Below are 23211 nucleotides of genomic sequence, written 5' to 3' on the forward strand. Positions count from 1 at the left end.
GTGTTTAACACGAAAAAAAATTACTAACAATTGTCCATCATAAATTCGATAAAAAGGAAAAAAGGATTAAAAATCAACCGACAATGCTCATCTTTCGCCAGAATTTTTGTTTCTACCTAAACTATTTCGGGTGTGGCTCGTTGGAAAATCGTAAATTTTTTTATTTTGAAACACCCTATTATACATATAATATATGTATAGTAAAAATGAAATAAATTTTAGCTCGAAATATACTCTCTCATTTCTTATGCATAAAAATTAATACGCAAAATAAAAAACAGTCTTCATGAAATCAGCATCATACCCGAACAATGAGAAAAAAATAAATTTTTTACACAAAATAATCCGTTGATCATAACTTGTTGTTCTAAAACTCACATTTACTTAAATTTCTTTAAAAATGAAGTAATTACTTGCGTAACATTTATTTAATATCCGTAGGATTCATTTAAGATGTAAAAATGAATACATTTATTTTTCGCAAGAACAGCGGAGAGAATGAAAAGAATCCTTGTAAACCATAACCATTTACCTCAAAGTAACGCAGGTTTCCCTATTTTTATACTTGGGATGAATTTCGGCATCGGTCGGGTGTTCACACTAGACGACGGCGATGCGCGGCGATGCGCGGCGCACCGCCGAAATATTCCCAACCTGGAACTCGCGAAAAATTGCCGCGGTCCACCGCGGTCCGCCGCGGTCCGCCGCCGTCTAGTGTGAACACCTATATGGATAACTGTATGAGCGAAAATTTCGCCGCCGTCCGCCGCCGTCCGCCGCGGTCTAGTCGTCGTCAGCCTTAAGAGTACTGAACAGTGCTCGCAGTGTATGTCGGAATATACCCAAAGATATGTGGCAGCACTGATGGAGCACCGAGCACCAGACTTGTGCTGAAGATCGTGATTAAAGTAATAGTGTTTCTTAATATAACGAAGTCTAGTTCCACTAATTGTGAAGTGTGTATTAAAAAATAATCAAATATGGGTCGAAGATCGATAAATACCACGAAAAGTGGAAAATACATGAATCCCACAGACCAAGCTCGTGAGTAGAATTATAACCTATAACTCTGACTCAACCTAACCTACTTCAATTCAATTTAATGTTCTTCACTCAACCTAAATGTGGAAGTAATTCATTGTTCTTTTCTGTTTATGGATGGTTACACATATTTTCTGCAAGTGGTCAAAATGTGATTTTGTAATTGTTCAATGTATAGAAACGGTTAAAGATATGCGACTAAACCATTGGCTAATAAACTTTGCTGATATGGAGTCGTAATGACTCTGAAGCTCAGGTTAGCAACCACTTACCAGCTAACTGCACTAATCTTTATTTGTATCAAATAATGCTGCATACTACATCACGGTTAATTGCAACAAAGGCTACTGCAAATTTCTGCTCACTTGTGTAGCTAATCCCTCTGATTGCACTCGCTTGTGTCTTGACACTGCATACCTTGATCATTCAATGCATCTTACTTTGATTAGTTTGGAAGTTAATTATTCTGCTCCCAGGAATGTTAACGTCCCAAAATAGGAAATAAGATCTTTGCGGAAGAAACTGAATTATTTGAAAAAAACCAAGTACAAATCATTTGTCAAGTAGTTGTCAAACCTGTGCGAAACATGCGTACAAAAATAAACAGAATGCTTGTAACTTATTTTCTTGGAAACGTTTAATTATACTCTTAACGTTCATAAATGCTGGTTTGTTCTTCCATTATAATCAGTCATCAATAACAAATGGGTTTAGTTTTAGAAAAGTTGAAAGAGACTAAGCTAAATTTTCTCATCTTCCACATATATGTATGTAAAGAAAAACTAAACGTACTAACTTTTCCTGAGGTCCTATTTTTTCCAACCCTCTGTACTTTGAAAAATGAAATATTGATTATTTATTACAGGTAAAGAAGCACGTAAGAAAGAACTAAAAAAAAACAAGAAGCAACGTCAACTGGTAAGAGCTGCTGTATTGAAGGGCAAAGACCCAGCTCAAATTATTGAGGAGATGGAAAAAATAGATCAGATGGGTAAGTTGAGAAATATTTCTCCTATGGCTTACAACTTACGTAGTTCTGATTTTATTTCAACTCATGGTTTCATCTGCTCATGTACCTCAATTTTCTGTTTTCTACAGAATACAATGTTCTGCAGCCTCCACCTTTAAATGAAAAAGTTCTCAAAGACAAACGAAAAAAGCTCAAAGAAACCCTAGACAGAGTCTTAAAAATGTATGTAAGTAAATCTTGATTTATTCATATATGTGGTTATTCACTAACAATAACCAGCACAGCTAGATGCCAAAATCATCAAATTTTTGACCAAACAACTTTCTAAATCTGGTTACTACTAACAGGCAAAGGATGATCAAGAAAAATGGACTGAATTAAAAGAACAATTGATTCAATATGAACGACGAAGAATCGATTTGGTCACCTATTTTGAGGCTGTGAGGCATGCACAGCAGGTCCAAGTTGATGAAATCCCACTTCCTTCAGCTGGTGGTGATGTTACGCGGATTTATTCTGGTATGGATTTAATATTCTTATTATATCTAAGCAATTACTTGTAATATCATGTACATACTTAAAAAATGTAGCAGCATCATTCTCACGCTCATTAGTCAGACAATATATTTGTTTTCCTCACTGTAAGGTATCAATTAATGCACAAATGTAACAGAAAATTTTCTAAAAATATGAAACTTAACACCAAACCGGAAGTGTAGCAAATTGCAGAGCAATCGAGAGTAAGAAGTGAATGCTGATTACTTCTGCTATATCTGTTTTAAAGGCAATTTTCATTCTCAACTAACTTTTGTACAGGGTGACTAAAATAAAATTGAAAATTTCAGAATTTTAAAATTACTTTTGAAATGTGTAACAAAAACAAGTAGTCAATTACTCATTATAATAGCTTGTTAAAAATACTGTACTGCTTCGAGCATTTGAGTGTTCCATTCGATATATCATTGGATACTGTGCAGAGTTCAGTTAATAAGAAAAGGTCATGCTGAGATGATGGCTTATTTTTGAATCTTCGTTAATATGGCTATGTTACATGTACTCGCGTAGATTTTGTAAAATTATAATTTCTAATCTTTTAATGATAAGTTGTTCATCGTGTCTGAGAAGATATCACGAATGCAGCATAAGTGATCTTGTCGTCATTCAATATTCAAAGGGAGGATCCTCAACTATACTCTGTCCAGCGAGAGATGAACACAGCGTTGGGCGGAGTGGGGGTTGGGTGGAGATAGCGGGGCTTGCTACTAAGCTCGTACCTATAATTTCGTACATTGTCCATGCTTTGTAACAGGATTCATAGGTCAAATAATATGAATATTGCAGTCTCATTATCTCTTACTTGAAATTTCACAAGTTCCAATTCACCCACTACTTTGTAACGATTGACGCTCGACAGTTCGAATCCAACTGTTAGGTTTGCAAGTAAACGTTAAGTTTCAGTAGCTGGGTAGCCTTGTCGGCTGTAACTAGGTCTGCCCTGCTACAAGACTCGTTCGGTAACCTGGAGTGAGTAAAGTGGTCGGCGCATGGAGCAGGATCTGACCAAACTGGTTTAAACTTGACATTCGATAACATGCACCCTTTTAAGTTGTTTAAATCCCCCTAATGGGTTATTGGTTTGTTTCAGGAGCTTTGACATCTCAGATTCCATTACCTGAGATGCCACAACCAACTACACATCTTTATCCTGCCCATTCTCATTTTATGCCCCATCATCATCCTCTGATAAATATTCCTATACCACAAAGTATATTGAAAAAAACTAGTGCCTATTCATCAGCTATGTCAGCCACTCCCTTACTACCACTCAACAAAGAACCTCCAGGAGTGCCACCGTTTCCTCCACCAGATTTATCTAGCGACGACGAAGAATCGGCTGAAAAGGTAACTTTCTCGCTAATTGCAAGTGCTTTAAATCTATATGTAGTGCTTCAATTATATAGAAAATGGCACATGTCAAAAGACACACAATAAAATGAGATTTTTCATATTTAATTCTTCTAATTAGGTCAATAGGGAAACTTTGGTTACATAATAACCAACTGCTCAGCTTTGATGTGCAAAAACATAAAATTTTTTTTTATCATAAACCAGATTATGGCTAAACTACCTCAATGTTTTCAAGTGTGAAAAGTTGATGGAAGTAACATCAAAATCATCTGATTCTCATGTTCAAATTTCGTTACAAGTCATTTCATTTTTATACTTTCATGACTTAATAAAGACTCATGCTTTTTTGACAGAATAAAGATTCGACCCTCAAATCAAGAACAATTCGTTTTGCTGATGACAAGGAGGATAAAAAGATGGAATTAGAAACCAGAGAAAAAGTTAAAGAAAGAGAAATTGAGAAAGAAAAGGAAAAGGAAACGTCACAGGTAAAGCCGACAACTCTGCAGCAGAAAATGTTGGCAATGGCTGGACAAGATATCGATCAGTTTATGCGGGAAATGGAAGTTGTGCATAAGAAAAGAGAAACAGAAAGAGCACAGGATTTGAGTGCACGGTTAACATTGCTGGATGCCGATACTAATTCCAAAAACAATTCCAATGGAAAATCTGACCAGGATGATAACATCGAACCTCCCGGATTAATGGATCATCCGCCACCACACAATCCACATCATCCTCAGCATCCACATCAACATTCACTCCCACCCCTCGGCCTTCCACCACCGCCACTCCTTTATCGTCCTCCACCACCGCCTATGCACGCTCTTCGGATGCCGCCACCACCTCCGCCACGTATTGGACTTAGGCTACCACCAGGTAAGCAAATCACAGGTTTTCTTTTTAAAATCGGCATCACGACATAGGCATAGAATAGTACTTTGTGAATCAAGAGTGTAAAATTGAATTTTACGCCCGAGTAGTAATCGCCGTGCACGAGTGATCGACAAAGCTGGCCATAGTGCTGTGTGATCATCACACAAGACTGTCAACTTGCTAACGTTATTTTTTGACACTGTGGATGTAAAATCGTCTACAGTAATATAGTCCCCGTGTCCAAAGATCTTGGAAAAGCCGAATTTTGACAAACCCCTCTGTATCACTGTGGGGTCCAGGGGGCCGGGGGTCGAATGGTGCGGGGTCCCCCTCAACGTAAAATATTTGATTATAAAAAATATATATACAAAAAAAATTATATAATAGTACTCAATAATGAAAATCGCTACTGTTTATACTGTGTACAGAAACTTAAAACACTTGTTTAAGCTTCAGTGTTGTTATCTACACTAATCGTCACATATAAACTACTCAGTGCTGAGCACTAGGACGTATTTTTCGTTTTTCTGAGAAAGCATTAGGATAGGGAGGGTGTTAAGAAAATAAGGCGATATATTTGTGAAGTTTGTCACTTACCTTTTATACTATCGCGTTTTGAATAAAACTGTTTTGAATATTTTTCATTTTATGCATACGTGTGGGTGAAATGTCGTTTTACGCCTGCAAACCGAGGTGTAAAAATATATTTGACGCGCATATGTGTTGAAATGAATTAAAAAACATATACCATTTTAAGATAGCAGCAGAACTGAGAAATCTGGAAATTTTGAGACCCTAGAAAACTTAGGAAAATCTTGGAGAGATATCGCTAACTTATTAGTGAAAATTATTTTATTTGAGGCATCGTGATCATAGGCAGAACTAGGGACAAATTAAATATTTCACATCCAATTAGAGTTATTTTGTTGGGTATTGAATTGTTCCATTTGCACACGGATGTAAAATCTGCTTATTTCAGTTATACCAATTTCTATAAGTGATCTTAAACAACCTTTATGTGACCATTTCTGAAGCATGGCAGAATGGTGGTGACAAACTATAACAGATGGGGAATTTTGGAAAAATGGGCTCCGCATATCAGGGAAATATCAGACTATATTGTACTTCACTTTCTGTCACCACCCTGATTCATTTGATTTGGAATGATTCACTTACTTTTAGTAACATAAATTAAATGAAGTGAAAACCTTTTCGAACACTCGCATTCATACAGCGACAAAATATAGACTTCCTGTGATCTTATCACAGGAAGTCAATATTTTACACCTTGGAAGACCAAGGTTCCAGATCGCGCTACTTTTAGTAACATAAATTAAATGAAGTGAAAACCTTTTCGAACACTCGCATTCATACAGCGACAAAATATAGACTTCCTGTGATCTTATCACAGGAAGTCAATATTTTACACCTTGGAAGACCAAGGTTCCAGATCGCGCTACAGATTGTGCTGAAATAATGAGACATAATATACAATAATCGCCTTCTCTATCAGTTCTACTCTAAAACTGCTGAATAATTAAAACAGAATATATTTTCTCTCAACCCGTGAAAACCTTACCGTATTTCGTTCATGTCTACACGAAAATGGAACAGTGAAAATGAGAAAGCTGGATGATCAACTGAGCAAAACATTTGATTCCTATTTATCGCGAAAATCATACCGCAGCAGCAATATTTTCTGCTGCACAGTAGGGAAGCCAACTCACTCAATGCCGGGGCATGAGATATCAAACTCTCTCGTGTCAAGTATCGAATTGAAATTATGTAATGACAACAGTCAAGGCTGTTGATGGACCATCTTAGGGATATTTAAATCACATGTACACCTATGAATGATTTTGATCCCTAAATTCTCCTTTATTAAGAAACATTTCGAGTATTTGTTGGGTGGAAAAGGTACATTGCATACAATTATTGTGAGTGAAATGGTCGTGGTTAGCTACAAACGAGCCTGAAGTTAACATAAAATGTTAATAGAATAGCCTTGGAACAGCTTGCAAATGAATGCACACATAGCCAGTGAGCATGGACTACACACCTTGGCAGAAAATGCTTCCCATTATATGCTAGTTGCACACTTTACAGGCAAAGAAATGTACTGATAATACTGAATACATACATACATACAGGTTACCTCAGTGCACAGGAAAACCCAAATAGCTGATTGTCGCATACGTAGACGGATCGCACACACACTTATAGCACGTGTGTATATACGCAGCCAGCTATTCTCACAATCAATCTGAAAACAAATTGGTAACTTTAAACAAGTAAGGTAGCTGAGAGGTCTAACTATCAGATGCACCTAAGTGAAGTTGGTTTACTGCACTTTCAAAAACAAAATGTTCACGCTCAAAATAGGCCCCATATTATATTTTCAATTGTTTGATGATAGTTTAGAAGTGTATTGTAGTCGACTCACAATGTTTGCTACTGAAGTATTTTTCTTCACAATTGAAAGAATTGTATTTGAGTTGTTTATATGTCAAGAACAAAAGAAAAACGTTTTATTCAGTAATGTTTTCTGGGGTCAAAGCGCATCTGAGGTGGAAGTTTGTAGGCTTACAACTTTTCCACCGAAGTATATTGAAGTCCCATCGACGGGTCCTAATGAAGTATGTGTATCTCAGATAGATGAGTAGAAAATACACATCTCACAATCAGAGAAACGAATTGAAAAAGCTTAATTCAACTAAAGTACTTGAAATGGATTGATTCATCGTACGAGTTTCGAAATACTTGTAAATGTATTTCGGTATGTGTGAAAATGTTGCATTCGTTTCACGGTCCCATTACAGTGATGAAATAATTTGCTTGTAGGCTGATATAAATTAATACTTTACTTTCAGGTCCACCACCTGGTATGCCTCGATTACTTCGACCAGGACCTCCTGGCATGCCAAGAATGCCTCCGCCACAAATGCAAATCGCAAATATGACTAGCTTGGCCAATATAGCGAATTCCCAAATTCAAACTCAAACAGCTCCAGGATCTCAGCCTAAAACTCCAAACGTATTATCAGCTGCTCCACAACTGATTAACAGAAAAGATAAGGATGGAAAAGGCTTGAGTACAATTGAAGCTAAACCCCAAATTAGAAATCTAGCTGCAGATATCACCCGTTTTCTACCAACTTCGCTTAGAGTCAAACGAGATGATAAGAAGAAACCTAGTTCTTTACCCAAGATGCCTGACAGACTTCCTGAGAACCAACCTCAAAGACTGTTGCAACCCAAAACAAAAGATGACGCTTACATGCAGTTTATGCAAGAAATGGAAGGATTGCTTTGAAAAATCAATCTCTGTATTTATATTAATTATGTCCAAGCATGCACCAAGGTACACAGGCTGATCCTATACAAAATTGTTCCACATATGATTATTCTGAACTAGATCATTCCACGCAAAACGACCTTGCACATATATCTACGTAATTTATCAACTTAAACACGTATAATTGTGGAGGTACTTTCCTACAATATAATCATTGATATTAGTCACAAACTCAAGTGTTTTTCTGAATAAAGAATTCAATTGTTACTTCCAAAAATAAGAGAATCATGAAAAACTTTGATTTGTATTAATAGGATAGTTGGATTTGAACATAAATTTTGTAGAATCTCCATGGAAAGGAATCCACGTATAATTTTTGTAGTGCAGATTCTTCGGACAAAATTTCGTAATTTTATTTTAGTAAAAACATAGTACTATTTAACCCAAAAAGTGTGTTTTATACTACAACTGTAGTGATAAACAAGATGAGATGGAATTGTGCATGACCACATACATCTTAGTGCCCACGCATAGCTGTGAAGTCGGACATTCAATTCAGCGCAGAGAACTTCTTAGAGATTTCAGTGACTATATCCTTTATGCATATAGAATAATTGCATATAATTATGTAGAATGATTTCGTGTAAGACAATTTCGCGTACCATATTGTGAGGAACTATAATAATTCAATTAAACGAATTACAAATGTCAAAACTTACTACATTAACGATATCCTATAAACATATATCTCAGGGACATTGATGAATGTACAGCGTATACTCATAAGGATCAGTATACAAAAGGCAACATCCTAATCCCTTCTTTGACTCGACACGCTCTTTCTCCCGGCCTCTACCTCCTCTTTTTCTTCTGCTTCCAACTGGCTATCTCCAAATATGGAATGTGCCAAAGTACTCTATGTTTTTCTTTTTATTTATTATGTTTCAAATTTATTTAACAGTTTAATTTTGTTTTAATCACTTGAGCACCACTTGGAGGGATTCAATGAAGGATTACGAACAAGGAAGTTGCACTTAGGCTAGTTATTTCAACATTCGTCAGATTTTTGTCAAGAAAAATTTTTGTTACCGTTAATCTATAGATCTTTCATTCCTATAATTATGTCAATGCTCGGGATAACATGACCGTTTGTTGATGGGGGAGGGGGATAGTAACGGTGGAAGAAAAATAGGGGAACAGGTGGGAAGACGAAGATGGAGGAAAGAGATCGATAAAGAGGTGAGGAATTGAGGAAGGAAGAATAATATAATTGGAGGAAGGAAACAGGAGGATAGGCAAAGAATAAGCGAACAAATTCTCAAAACCGCGGTTTTAAGTTATAGCAATGTTGTATTGTATTTTTGCTTGGGAGCTGCAAATAGCGAGCACTACTGGCATCAGCGGGAAAACGTTGACTCTACCGTGACGGCAGGGGTAATGTCTCGACTTTGACCGGCGTCCGGGGTTGTTAATGGCAAGCGCGGACCATGGAGAGAGGTAGGTCAGCTGAACGGAGCTGACCGGCTCTAGCATGCGGCTGTCGGACCAGGGGGTTGCGGGTAACAATTAAATTTGCTACGCCGAGTTATATATGATATCCAATTTTCATTTCAGCATTGTGTTGATCTTGACGTTGAGGACATTCTTTGATATGTGGTTGGCGCAACTTCAACTTTTGGCTTATTGACGGTTATTAACTCAGAACCTACTAACTCATGTCAGGGGAACATTCACCATTCTGCTAACTTCCTGTCGCATTCTAACAATGAGTCAAGTTTCTTATCCATCGACGTTATGCCTGCTTTAATAAGTCGAATGCACGTCAACATTATGACAAGTGCATTAATAGGATTTTTTGAAGAATTTTCCAGATGTTCTTGTTTATACCATTTATGTGAGCAGCAAACTCATAATCTCATGAAGACGTCATATTGGATTTCGAACTATAGAAAACAGGGAAGTAGGATAAATCACTTGGCCAACATAAACCTGACTCATCAAGCTTTGTGTCGATTCTCTGTCACCACTGCTTCTTTTGACCAAGGATTGCACAGACAGTACGCTGTTTATGCGCACTTGCCTCTAAAAGAACTATTAAAGCCTTTTTCACAGTAAGAGCCATTTCGCATGTATTTGTAAGCTCAACTTTTAATCTGGCTTGGAAATCAATCCCTTTCGGCATTTTTATTTGTATGAAATATTAATAACACGGAGCCTAGATATAACAACAATTGACGTAGTCTTTTTGGCTTTATTTGCGGCCAAGAAAAGGAGCCCTATCATTTTTTCATAATGTCCTATCATCATGGTAGCGCTGCTAACTTTGATGTCAGATGATCGATTATGTAATTTCACTTTTCACATTTCCTACCATCCAAGTACTATGATTGGTTTGCAAAGTTCAGTCAACTGAACAAAATGTTTGGATAATGAGAAATGTGAAAAGTAAGATTACATGATCGACTCTGAGGTTCAAGGCGTTCGTTTGTTGTTGTTTGTATCGAGTGATCATGGCATTTACCTTCTAAGCTGGACATTAGCAACGCCAGTGCCTCTAGCGTAGAAAGATCTGGCTGCAATTTTTCAACCGTTTCTTATACATTACGATCATTCTCCTTACATCTAGGTTTTGTGATTAGTAAAATCAGCAAATAGAATCATTTCCAATTGGGAGCTGTTAGGGAACTGTGATAGTCTGCTCTGCTAAACTGCGGACGACGATCGAAGCATCGACAGTAGGATTGTTCCAGCCAATCAAGCGTTCCACTGACCCTACTATCGTTAGTTGAAATTTTTTCTTACAGATGCTGAGGTGTAGAACACGCTCATGCCACACTTCCCAATAGAGCAAGTAGAATATATTTACACATGTGGAACATCAGTAGATATTAGTAGTGCATTTGCATTATCTGTCGCATACAGAACTGTATGTACATTCTGCCGATGCAGTTTTCTCCTATTAAGGAGACCAGTACAGTTTGACTTTTATCCATCCAAACAGTAGAAAATGTTCATGTTCTTGAAAACACGCTTAGTTGCTGTCAATGGTTTGCGAACTTCATAACCTGAAATTTACATGAGATTTTAATAGCAAATAACAGCAAGGAATTGATAAATAAATAAATCTCTTTCCAATCGACTCAGTTACTTGTCGGAAGGATTTTGGAGCACCGTCGGACCGGTTGAACTTTTGGAGAAATCTTTTTGTTCAGAAGACTTGCCCTTCTAGATTCAATGAGTGACTAAGCTGAATCAAGAGGGTTTTCTATGAAACGGCCCATAAACCAGCGTCAACAGGGCCTGGTTAGGATTTTTTAACCCTTCGTCTGCACGTGGGGTCCCATTGACTCACAAGGACCTGGGAAGTACAAAGTCTTAATTGTGATGATACAATCGAATATAGCTCTCTTTAATTGTATTGTAAAATCTTCACTTGTATTGGAATGTGAATAAACTTAAGTTTACATTTCATCTTTTTGTAAACATCTATTGAGTGAATGTAAAGATATTATTGATATAAGTTATTCGTGGGTAATCCTTCCATGAGCCCTGCATCAAAAATTCAGATTTCAATCATGTTTTTTTTTTTTTCTTATTCAGTCCTTGACCTGGTCTGAAATTTTTTATATGAAAATGTACGTACTTCCTAACATTTTGGTGATTGAGCCACCTGCAATATGGATTTCAAAAAAATGTCAAGTGTAAAGATTAACAGTTTTTCGGCATCTCCTCTGTATTATCAAATTTATAATAGTTGCTGTGTATATAAAATAATTTAAAGAGTGTTTGTATACAATAACATTACATAGTAACAATATTAATTACAAGTTCACCGTACAGCCTAGTAAAAACAATTCTGAGCCTTCTAATTTTAGCAAGTCAGAAGTAAGGTAGGTCTCGCTGGTATTTGACTTGCGCGCATTGAACAACACATGTCGTGCTAACTAAATGTATCGCTGTTATTGGTCGAAGGGTACCAGAACCAACCTTATTTCTGACCCGCTAAAACAAGGGAAGTCAAAATCGACTTTACTCGGAAGGATATAATTAGGTGTACAATGACTATAATTTCAGTTTGTCACCTAATTTGCGTATCATCATTTCAACAATATACTTATCAGTTTGAGTATAAAACAGTTGAAAGATCGAGTTTTGCAAAGACAAGAAGTAACTCTCTTTGGAAAACAATCGCAAACAGCACGTTGAGAAAAAGAATTGTTTAGATCAACTATAATTTTATCATGGGTGGCAAAACAAAGTTATTTTTTCCCAATCGCATTGTATTTGTTAGAACGGAAAACATCTTTTTTCGTCAGCTAATACATTTTCTTTGTAATTAACAAAAAGAAGGTGTTGTTGAACCAATCAACCTTTTTGCTCATTGTCAATATGCGGTAATATTCTTGTGTACAGAAAATGGGTGTACAACTATATGAACATTATTACATTACATTTTTATTTTTCGATTCAGTGTAGCTCAGTACTTGGCTAGGTCAATTTAAAATTTCAATTTCTTTTAAAACTCGTTTTTTTTTTCCATCCGTTTTTATTTTATTTCAGTTTTTATGATCTATGTATATAATTTTTTAGAATAGTTCAGTCGTTTATTGTATACCTATTGTTGCAAGCCATCGATGTTCTTTCGTTATTCAATTATGTGTCTATTACGATGGGTTTAGATAGTAAAGACGTATCTTGACGAGATGAAAAGAAAAATTGTACCCGACATCACCATTATACAGATTTGAAATGATGTATAGCTACATCATGAGAATTCAGTAAGGCTGCATGCTAACTATAAAACCAAGTTACAATGCTTAACGCAAAACACATAGTGCCCATGCAAAACTCGAAGAGCCTACTTCACAGAATCTTTACAGTATTCATCGTTCTGAAATACGATTTTTCTATTCATCTCTCTGAGACACTTCATTTTAGATCTTTATAATACGTCTTTTTCTGTAGGACTCGTTGATTACCGCAATAGTTGCAGTACGGATACATATGGGGCATTTCTTGTCAACTAGACCAGATCCTGATCCTCATATTTTTCATTTTTCCTAAAATTTTTTGTGAGTATAATAAAACCTCAAAAACACCTGAATGAGAATTATTTTTCTTAATACATTTCCCTGAAAAATCTCCTACAAACAAAAACTATCAAAGGTCGTGAAGCAATGCCTTAATTGTAAAATCTGGATAAATACCAAAAGTATTATACCCTATTCCGATCATTTGGGCACAAGATCCGTGATGGTAAATAACCTTTTTAGGGGTGTTTAGGCAACAAGAACATTTATATTTAACCAAAAATATAATTTTCTTCTATGTTTGGCTAAAGTTGCAACTTTTCCGATTTTTTAAAACACTTTAAGAAGTCGGTAAACGTCTTTTAAAAATTTGAACGTAGTGACGCCACTTATATAAAGCGATTGTAAAAGAATTCCTGCTGACCGAAAAACATTCAGAATGTAATTTTAATAAACACTATAAGAAACTAACATTTTTCTGCTTTTAGTTGTATACAAAATGTTGTAGGTGTTTAGACACCTAAAAGTAGATCGTTTACCATCATGGGCCTTATGCTAAAATGATTGGAATAAAATGCAGCGTTTCTGGTATTTTTTTTCCTCACATTTTACAATTAGGTTGTTTCTTCAGGACTTTTTAGTCATTACTTGTAGGGAATTTTTTAAAGAAATGTAAAAAAATGGAGTCATGCGTTTTGGGAGTCCTATTACACCTAACAAAAATTTCGTAAAATGCAGAAAACATGAGGGTCATAACTTGGTGTAGTTGACAGGGAATACCCCATATACAGCATCATAGGCCTCTTATGAATTAGAAATTTTTGTTCACTTACATCTAATTTCAGACAGGATATGAATTGGATGATAGATATATTCATGTACTTGTAACAAAAATTACCGCTGCACAATAGATTTTTTCTCATCAATTAGAATTAGAAATAAACACTTTTTTCAATATAGCTTACTTTTGAAGAAACTAGTATTCTAATTGTGTTACATATTCAAAGTTCATTGAATTAAGTTTATGAGCCTCCATAGATGTTGGACATTAAGGAGCTCGCAACAAATTCAAAATTACACTGATTAAATATGAATTCGCGAATGATGCACCAAAAAGATGTACTACTCTACTAGATCATCATGAATACACAATATGCATCATTTATTTATAAAAGAGCAATATTTCTCATCCATCTATCTGTATCGTTATTCTAAATGAAAACATCTATTTGTAACAGGTAGTGAAATGATGAATTAAAATTAACCTTTAATGAAACTTTGGTGCAAAAAACATCGTACTTGACTTCTGAAATAAAGCCAGATTTAATAATATTGCAAAACATTATTCTTATTTTCTAATCGATTATTTTCTTTCTTCCGCTATTCACTATATAATTTGTTAATGTGGTCATGTTACATTTCCTTTATAGCTACTAATTAATTCACATATCCAGTGAAAAATAATTACATCTACATTGTTCGAAATCCCCTTACAATTGACCATACGTACTGAATTGAAGAATAGCATTATTGCGTTAATAATGTAATGTAATGTAATGTAATTTATTAAACAGGCTGTAGGATTAAAATCCTCTAACGGCCTAAAGAAAATACAAAAAATATACAGAGCATACAATAAGAACAATAGTTGAAAGAATAATTGAAAATCGTAGTTAACAATAAGCAATAAAAAAAAAAAAAAAAAAAACATTTTAAGAATAATAATAGTACTATATGTATGGTCTCTCAACGTCAATTGTCAATAATAAGAAAAAGAAAATAATAAAGCTTAAATTGCACTAGGCTGCCTAAAATAAAAATAAAAAAGCACGTTTGCACATAATAGTGATTCACAGATTCAGGACTCAAATTAAACACAGGCATGTAACTGCACATTAATCCAACGCGCTCACATCAGCTCGCTCAATTGCCATAAGATGATTGAAGCAAGCTGCTTTAAACACATCCAATGACATCGAAGTAGTAACAATTGGCGGTAGAGAGTTCCAAAAGGTAGTGCCAACAACTAGGAATGAGTGCTGCAAGATTGACGTGCGAGGAATTGGTCCGAGGAGCGTATCAGTCCGGTTGTTATGTCTATGCCGGGCAATATTGTGATTTAATCTGATACGCTCACACAGCAAAGCGTTTTTATTTAACACCAAAATTCCATAGAATATACATCCTAACAGATATAAACGGCGGTTATACGGCGAAAGCCACCCGAGATCCAGCCGAGGAGTACTGATGTGCTCTCCAAGCCTCTTACGCAACACAAACCTTACACAATTGTTCAATGCAACTGTTAACTTCTTCTCGAGGTTCAGATTCAAATTTGTAATGATAACGTTGTAAGTATATTTTTGCAACTCATGCGATCAATGGATCCTAACATATGAAAACGTATCCCAGTGAGATAAATAAAAAAAGTATTAGGCTACCTTTAAATCGTTGTCCACCAACTTCCAATACTTGGATATTTATTGATGGACTTCACATTAAAAATTGAGGATATATTGACAGTACTGACTGGAACTGTTAAAACAAAAACATTATGATGCAAAGAATTAAATATTGTAACTAAACCTGATCGAATTGAATTTGTTTTGAACAGCAGGTTTTTATTACAGAAAATATTCATGACCATCAGGAGATACGCCTTTTTTATTAGGACCCGTCGATATGCACACAACTATATTATTTGTACACATGGCATACATACGTATGTGTCAAACAAATAAAACAGACGTAGGTATGATCTGAATTTGTTCCAAGTTTGTTGTGTTTAATTTGATATCTGGGAATAATTATTACTTTAATGAATAAGACATGATTTTAATAATGATGCTAATTTATTTTTATATCGCGTGTTATTTGTAAAAGATTTCGCAAAGCAACTAGATCTATATGTCTATAAAAGGTAGACTGTATACGCACTAAACCTTATATGTTTCAAGATATCAGCATTTACATTTCTCTGATTTCCCAATTATAATGATATAGTAATACAAAAACTCTAAATTAAACGGACACCGATACTGCATGTAAATAGTTTCATTACCAGTCTTATAATATTTTGCAAATTTCATGTGCTATTAAAGCTTGTTCTGAACAACAGCTGTACATGTAACTTTGAGTTGACTCTTGTGCTTTAGTACTTACGCTCTTCTTCACAATCACTGCTGAGAAACTATGTTATCTGGTATGAAGGCTCATAGTACCATTAAAAAATTACTACCGCAAGCCGATTTTCGGTTTAGTTGAATTGTACATAGAGATCTGCACATTTCACAAAATGCTTCAGTACAGCACAGTATCGTGCAATGAGGCTTCTATTAAATATAAAAATCTGGACTAAATAGTCCTTTTTCAATGAATCATAACTCATGTTACGTCTAGTTTAATTCGATCTCCTAGTTAACAGTATTTACTAATTATGACAGATGACTAAGGGGGTCCAGCCCTACCTCACCGATGAGAAAATATTCATGGTACCACTTGCTGTGCGTTTCCTCACTAAACGCGCTGCTACTGAAAATTCCAGAAATTCAGATTAATCATTGGAACCATTGCAACATTGATAAAGTACCGGTAAAATATAAACAGATTATGAATAATGAATAATTTTACACTGCAATATGTCTTCAATTATTAGTTTTGATTACTAACGACTTGCAGAAATTTCTTTAGAAATTCAAAATCTTGATCGAATTTCAACTTATAGTCGTACAATTATTGTTGAGCGAAAAAATTTCTAATTGATTTATGTGTTAGAATTTTTAGGAACAACCTTACTACAGGGTTATTGATCTCTTCAAGTTTGTTTGCAAACTGCTTCAAGATAACTTCCGTGAAATGATGAGAGAGCGGTTTAGGAAAACAGGAAAATAATAGTTGCAATCTGTAAAACTGCAATTTTACGGATTTTCAAAAGAAGATAGACCGGGCTCTTGCATCACAAATAATATAACTACTGATTCTTACACTATGCGTATTTGTACTGACTCATTTGGCCTCCCTTTTTCTACTTTTACCAATTAAACTTAATCCGATCCAATCTTGATGTAGCATACCCGTTAAACAGGCGAAGAAAGGAATTTAGAAAATGGGCAATATAATCGAATACATGATTGTAATGAGAAGTTGGAAATTGAAAGCATAGTGAGCCCTGTGTAGGACTGAACGATGTTGGATTTAACCATGTAAGAATGAGGGGTGTAGGATTGAACGGTACTGGACTGAAGAATTATGAAAGACTGAATGGTGCAGGACTGCGCTGTATAGGTCTGACCGGTACAAAATTCAACAGTATAAAACTGAGCAGCGTAAATACGAAAGGTGTAGCTTTAATTACATGTAGGATAATTGCCTGTAGGTCGAATTGCGTGTACTATAATTTAGAAAGCTTTATATAAGACTCAACGTGTAGAATTGAAACTTTCCCGTAAGATTCCCTGACTACTTCCGCTTTCCCGTTTTCTTGCTGTTATCGTCACGCTGTCTATAGGTTGTCTTTTACTTTGGTAGCTAAACCATGAAATATGACATTGAAAGTGGTACTAACTCGACATATCATGTGGAGTCAATGGTTTTTCAATCACCCTTTGAATGATGCTCATCCACTGCGTCCTATCATCGTTGCTTTGAGCCGAAAGTAAATAACTTCTGTCAGGTGTCTCAAGAGTAAAGGAAAAACCCTGATCCTTAGCACCGGTTGGTACACCCAGTTTTACAGCGAAGCCATCCATGGTGGATCCCAAAAAAATTTCTCCTTTCGGATGTGCATCCTAACACAGTAAATCCACGAATATTGTAATGATTTTCCTTTCAATACTACAATCAGTCAATCAAATATAACAGCAAATGCGGATGATTTTTTCTAAACTTGAAATACTTTTTACCTTTGTTGCCACAGATTTCTTTTAAACTCTAGGGCATGTCAGTATGTATTAAAACTATGCTGTGTATTTTTTCAAACTGTAGTAAAATGAATTTGACTGTAGTACTTTTGTGAAAAAAAAAAATTGTTTTAAATACGATTTCGTTTCACTACGATAAAAATAAATAAAAAATCGGTGTAAAATATATTCTCATGTGAAACTTTTGCAGTTTTTCAATGTGAATATCGATGTTTTGTTCGTCATTCAGAACAGTGCTTAAATTTAGGCACAAATTATTGCGACGAATGCTTTTTTTTTTCATACGATTGACGATTTTGGTATCCTAATTATAATATTCATTGGATATGTTTATGCTAGGATAAGCAGATTGTAGATTGGTATCCCCATGTGGTCTCCACCACAACTAAATAAAGTACATAGGCTGTTGCTTGTTCACAACTTCTATTTTGTCCATGCAAGTTGACACAAAAGCTGTGATTGCATTAACGTAACTGATTAAACTAGCCCTAGGTATAATTTTAAAATAAATTTGCAACCCTTTGACAATAACAGTTTGACAAGGTTGAGGATTCAAGAATACCTTCATATTTTCGTGAATGTCACTATCCACAACAATTAAATGAGGTTTTTATTGCACAAGTTGTCCACTTAAATGAATTCAACAAATTAAACATTTGCTGATCGGTTCAATATGTAAATATAATTAACAATAATAAAAACAATCAAAACGTTGATTTTTTACTTTTGAGGATAGTGACGTGTACAAACAAAAATATGAAGTATTCTTTGACTTCGATTTTTTCATGTTGTTGCCACGAAAGAGATGCAAACTTATTGTAAAATTGTACCTTCAAGTAATCAAATCAGTTAAATTGAAGCAAAAACTTATACCTCTATTCAGTACAAATAACTCATGTTTGGAAACAGTAAGAAAATGCGAACGTAATTGTGGTCGAATCTATAATAATCTTAATGTGAAAACCACACATCCGTCACAAAAAACTTGCAGAAATATAAGAAGCATACTAATTTCAATATTGAGGGTCGGCCTGACCATTAAGAGCATTTGATTTTGAATACTTTCTGAAATTATAAATTAACCTAATAATTATAAATGTTAGTGTAAAAACGTTCCCACGCACCAGTATAAACGTTATTTCCGAGTGAAAAATAATTTTAAATTGTACTCAATATGTGGCCAGAGATTAATATGATGTTCTATTTATATAGTGCTTTATTCATCATCGTGTTTTGGAATGAAAATTCCACACACTAGAACCTGTCATTAAACCCCTAAATTCGTCATTTCCATGAACAACAAACTATGCCAAACTTTTTTGTCCATATTTTCATCACATCGTGGTCGATAAGTTAACAATTTGATCTGTGCTCAGTTTTAATAGAGATTACAGTTCATAAAGTAAATATGACCTTACCATAGGCTCGTCATGGTACATCAGCTTCCGACCATCTAGAGTGAACCATCTTTTCTTATATGCATCTGAATGCCTTGGACCCGTTTTCCAGAGATACCCTTCTCGGGCAAAATCTCTTGTCAGTTGCAAAAGTAATTCAGATTCTGAGATTCCAGGATATGCTATTTGTAAACGATGCAGCTTTGCACATCTAATGGCCAAGTACCAGTTTGTTATAACTTCAGGATCTTCATGATAGACATAAAGATGTCTTGTGGTCCCATCTTTCATAAAAGAAATTTGTAAGCTATTTTGAAGGCCAGTTTTTGCAGGTGCAAATGCGACATTTAATTCTGATATCCTGAGTACAGCTTTTGGTTCCTTGAAATTAAGAAAATGCCGATTACTTTCTGTAATATCGTTAATATTTACTATCGTGTTTCTTATAGCATTATGATATTTTATGACTTTGAATGCCTATTTAAATATAACGAAATATATCCATACATTTTTAAGTCCACCTGATTTATTTTAAAGAGAATTTTTTTCTTCTATTATTACCTAATTAAATCATTTTCACCTTGTTCTCTTTGACATGATATTTTAACGTGTCGTCGGCCTCTGACAGAACAAATTTTCGTGGGTGATATTTTGAGTCCTCTTTTCCTCGCTTCATCAAGAATCCTTCCATGAATCCAGAAACATAATGATTCTGTCTTTCTGGGTGACAAAATTCTTCACGTTCATATTTAGCTCGTATCCATTGCTCCACTAGTACTCTATTCAACACAAGCATCATTCATAGGATTGGACGTTACATGATTATCAACAACTAAAGATAATTTATCAGGATACTCGGTTGAATCTTCATAGCATATTCTGCAGATTCTACAAGTCTATCTCTATGGCCATGAAACTAATAGTATAGTTTTGTATATCAACCTTACAAAATAAGATTTTATGCACGTAATTCCCTACTGATTGTTAGTTCATGGTAAGTGGAAACATTAAAGTTATTAACGTTAATGTCATGAATTGTTGAAAAAAAATTACTTTTTTGCAACTTAAGAATAACTTTGAAGGAGTTTAATTTTCAAAATATGAGTATTTTCATACTGTGTTATAGATTTATAAATTTCAGACAATCCTAAAGTTGCAAAATAACGAGTTTTTCTAGAAATCCATAGATACATTAACATTGCAAACTTTGGCCCTGTTTGGAAATTAAGTATTAGCTATTGGCTGGTTATAAAATTTGGAAAATTATAATTTGAGGTGTAATAAAATATCACTTACAAGTAATATACATCATAATACATTTGTATATTACAAATCACATAAATCTCAACGCAACCCTGTCATAATGGCTAGCTTGTTACTGCTCGGTATGTATTTTGTGGTATTACACCATGTCCTGTTTAGATAAGTGGTTTCCTATTGGTTCTTGGTACTTATATAACGTCAACTTCAGTATAAATTTCCCAAGTATGGAATATAAGGAAAATGTGAAAAAAAGAATGAAAGATGTCATAAAACGCTATAACGGTAAAAAATGGCAACATTTGCACACAATGTTTTGGGCTCTTCAATTAATACAAGACATATAAGACATAATTGAATCATACTATTTTTCTCACCAGAACTCAACAGGATAATTCAGAATGACAATAGTCCGCAAAGATTTCATGGTTCAGAGATCATACATGTTACTTGGAAAAGTGACTTACTGTGGTGCATCTTGATTGGGCCTTCGATAACAAGAAGGTACTCGTTCTTCATAATAAAGTCGTGCCACATTATTACCAACTTCGCGAACGCGAGTTACTTGAGAGTCTTCCCATCGATCCAATTTTAAATGTTTCACCTTTGATATGTGAGCCCCCATAGATCGATGCACACCGGCACACCTTGTGCACACAAAGATTCCAATATTGTATGAAGCCCATTCTGGATCTGAAAATGCAGATCATTCAGAGAAACTAAAGTCAATTAAAGCAACATTATTTTTTAATAAGGTTAAACTTTGTAACGTTAATGTATAGATGCACTTTCAGGAGAAATCGTCATTTTGCAATATCAGAATTTTCCGGAATTTCGTAAACGGTAATAAAACAAAATATTCAGGGAGCAGAGGTAAAAGTTTTTCCACAAAAATTGTTTAAAGAAAAAAATTAGGTTGTTAACTATTTTTCTTACATACTACAGCTTGAAAGGCATTTTGAATACAACTATAAAGTCTAGAAAAAAAATATAGTTGGTAAAGCGAATTTACCGGGTATTAATAATATGGAGCAACAATGATGATTCAAATGATATGATTCATTTATGAATGCTTATTACTAATGCTGAATTACATTTTCTATTAAATGCAACTCCGTGAAGAACAAAATGTAAATAGTGGTTGATGTCTTAGCTAGCTATCATAACTGCTTCTCTAGACACGTGCAAGTATTGGATTAAAGCAATGTTGTATAAGATACCTGTCAAAACTTGAATCAAAGTAAAGCGCGAGTGTGGTTGAACATATTACGAAAGTACATTCAGGCATACTTGGATTCTTAACAATCTTCTTGTACAGTAACTGCGCATTTTTGATTTGAATACAAGCTAGACAAACCAGAACATGTATTGAATACCGGTAGTCGCCAGTTGATAAGAAACGCAGTGATAAAAACTTAGAATGGAATATGAAGTGAAACATTAGTTTTTCTACTTTTCCTTGACAGCTTGACAAGCAGTCACCTCCCCGTAAAATACACGCATCGTACGCTATGCAGGCACATCCCTCGTTACTTTTTCACGTCTACCGCGAGATGTTGACGTCAATGTATTTGTATGAACATAATTGAAATATTCTATGTGTCTACGGTAAATATACTCACTTTTAGTTCCGCAATCAGCACAGACGTTATTTCCAGGTTTTTTTAGGAGCTCTGCTAACAACTTTTCGTTCGAGTCCGCCATCTTGATACACTCGTTTTGACCCCGCCAACACGGTGCCTAGTTACAAGGAGAACGATCGTACTGTGTAAGAAACGGCCGAATAATTGCATCCAAATCTTTCTGCACTAGAGGCGCTGATGTTGCCAATGTCAGGTTTAGAAGGGGAATGCCGTGATCATGTGGTGATCACGTGATGCAATTAAGAAAGGGAAATCTGTGGTCACATGATACAAACAATAACAAACTGACGCCATGGACAGTGCATGGACCTGACATTAACATCAGAAGCACCACCCTGGTGGACAGTGTGAGAAAATGACTGGGCTCGTTATTTTGGCCGCAAATAAAGCCCAAAAGCTTATGTCGATCGTTCTCCTTATACCTAGGCTCCGTACCCGCCAGCTAGCGCATACTCCACCGTTGACTGAGGATTACTAAAGATACCCAGCTTAATGGGACATTTTGAAGCTCAGAGAAAGCCGCTGAGGGTCATTGAGGAGAGCTCGGGTATAGAAATTTTCAATTACTACCGATTCAATTTCCATTATTAGCTCCATAAAGCTAATGTAAAGCATTGCCATCAGCCATGGCTGGCTGTATCGAGTAACCATATCCTATCAGAAACAGTCACCCATTAGAGCCACCCCCCGGACACATGCGGCAACGCACGCTTCTGTCCTACTACGAAAATATGATCACGTAATGTCGTCATAACGTCCCATCGCTTATATCTATATTATGTGGCACTGATAGTCGTAAACACGGTCTTATATACAGATCTGGAAACTCCTATGCTGGGAGCCACGATTATTCGTGTCGCTTAGCGAGTGCA

The 23211-nt window shown here is 35.4% G+C and overlaps 2 protein-coding genes across 5 annotated transcripts; one reads left to right on the forward strand and one right to left on the reverse strand.

Annotated features, from left to right (window-relative positions):
• Positions 1-797: 797 nt before the first annotated feature.
• Positions 798-8764, forward strand: LOC124301291 (WW domain-binding protein 11). The gene is made up of 7 exons (XM_046756168.1): positions 798-1044; positions 1907-2032; positions 2140-2237; positions 2359-2530; positions 3657-3913; positions 4273-4798; positions 7666-8764. Exons 1-7 carry the CDS (start codon positions 981-983, stop codon positions 8106-8108), a joined length of 1686 nt encoding a protein of 561 aa, XP_046612124.1. The 5' UTR covers positions 798-980; the 3' UTR covers positions 8109-8764.
• Positions 8765-13050: 4286 nt separating this feature from the next.
• Positions 13051-22466, reverse strand: LOC124301293 (arf-GAP with dual PH domain-containing protein 1-like). 4 transcript variants are annotated; one of them, XM_046756177.1, is made up of 6 exons: positions 22319-22466; positions 21164-21389; positions 20017-20215; positions 19458-19817; positions 17722-17907; positions 13051-16648 (listed from the first exon to the last, which is right to left on the reverse strand). In XM_046756177.1, the coding sequence occupies exons 1-6, from the start codon at positions 22398-22400 to the stop codon at positions 16637-16639; spliced, it is 1065 nt and encodes a 354-aa protein (XP_046612133.1). In that variant the 5' UTR covers positions 22401-22466; the 3' UTR covers positions 13051-16636. The 4 variants fall into 4 exon arrangements, with proteins under 4 accessions (XP_046612133.1, XP_046612132.1, XP_046612134.1 ...); XM_046756176.1 differs by having other exon boundaries at positions 17685-17907; XM_046756178.1 differs by having other exon boundaries at positions 13051-16651; positions 22319-22465.
• Between the last annotated feature and the right edge of the window lie 745 nt (positions 22467-23211).

Source organism: Neodiprion virginianus, chromosome 3 (assembly GCF_021901495.1).
Source record: "Neodiprion virginianus isolate iyNeoVirg1 chromosome 3, iyNeoVirg1.1, whole genome shotgun sequence".
NCBI classification, from domain to species: Eukaryota; Metazoa; Arthropoda; class Insecta; order Hymenoptera; family Diprionidae; genus Neodiprion; species Neodiprion virginianus.

What these genes read in the sequence shown, in the direction of transcription:
- LOC124301291 (XM_046756168.1), top strand. Translation starts at nt 981, where the DNA reads ATGGGTCGAAGATCGATAAATACCACGAAAAGTGGAAAATACATGAAT. An exon ending in ACAGAGTCTTAAAAATGTAT is followed by an intron (nt 2,238 to 2,358) that starts GTAAGTAAATCT and finishes TACTACTAACAG; the next exon opens with GCAAAGGATGATCAAGAAAA. An exon ending in ACGAAGAATCGGCTGAAAAG is followed by an intron (nt 3,914 to 4,272) that starts GTAACTTTCTCG and finishes CTTTTTTGACAG; the next exon opens with AATAAAGATTCGACCCTCAA.
- LOC124301293 (XM_046756175.1), bottom strand. Translation starts at nt 22,400, where the DNA reads ATGGCGGACTCGAACGAAAAGTTGTTAGCAGAGCTCCTAAAAAAACCT. An exon ending in TGTACCATGACGAGCCTATG is followed by an intron (nt 17,908 to 19,457) that starts GTAAGGTCATAT and finishes TTACTGTGTTAG; the next exon opens with GATGCACATCCGAAAGGAGA. An exon ending in GACTCCACATGATATGTCGA is followed by an intron (nt 16,652 to 17,684) that starts GTTAGTACCACT and finishes TGGAATTTTCAG; the next exon opens with TAGCAGCGCGTTTAGTGAGG.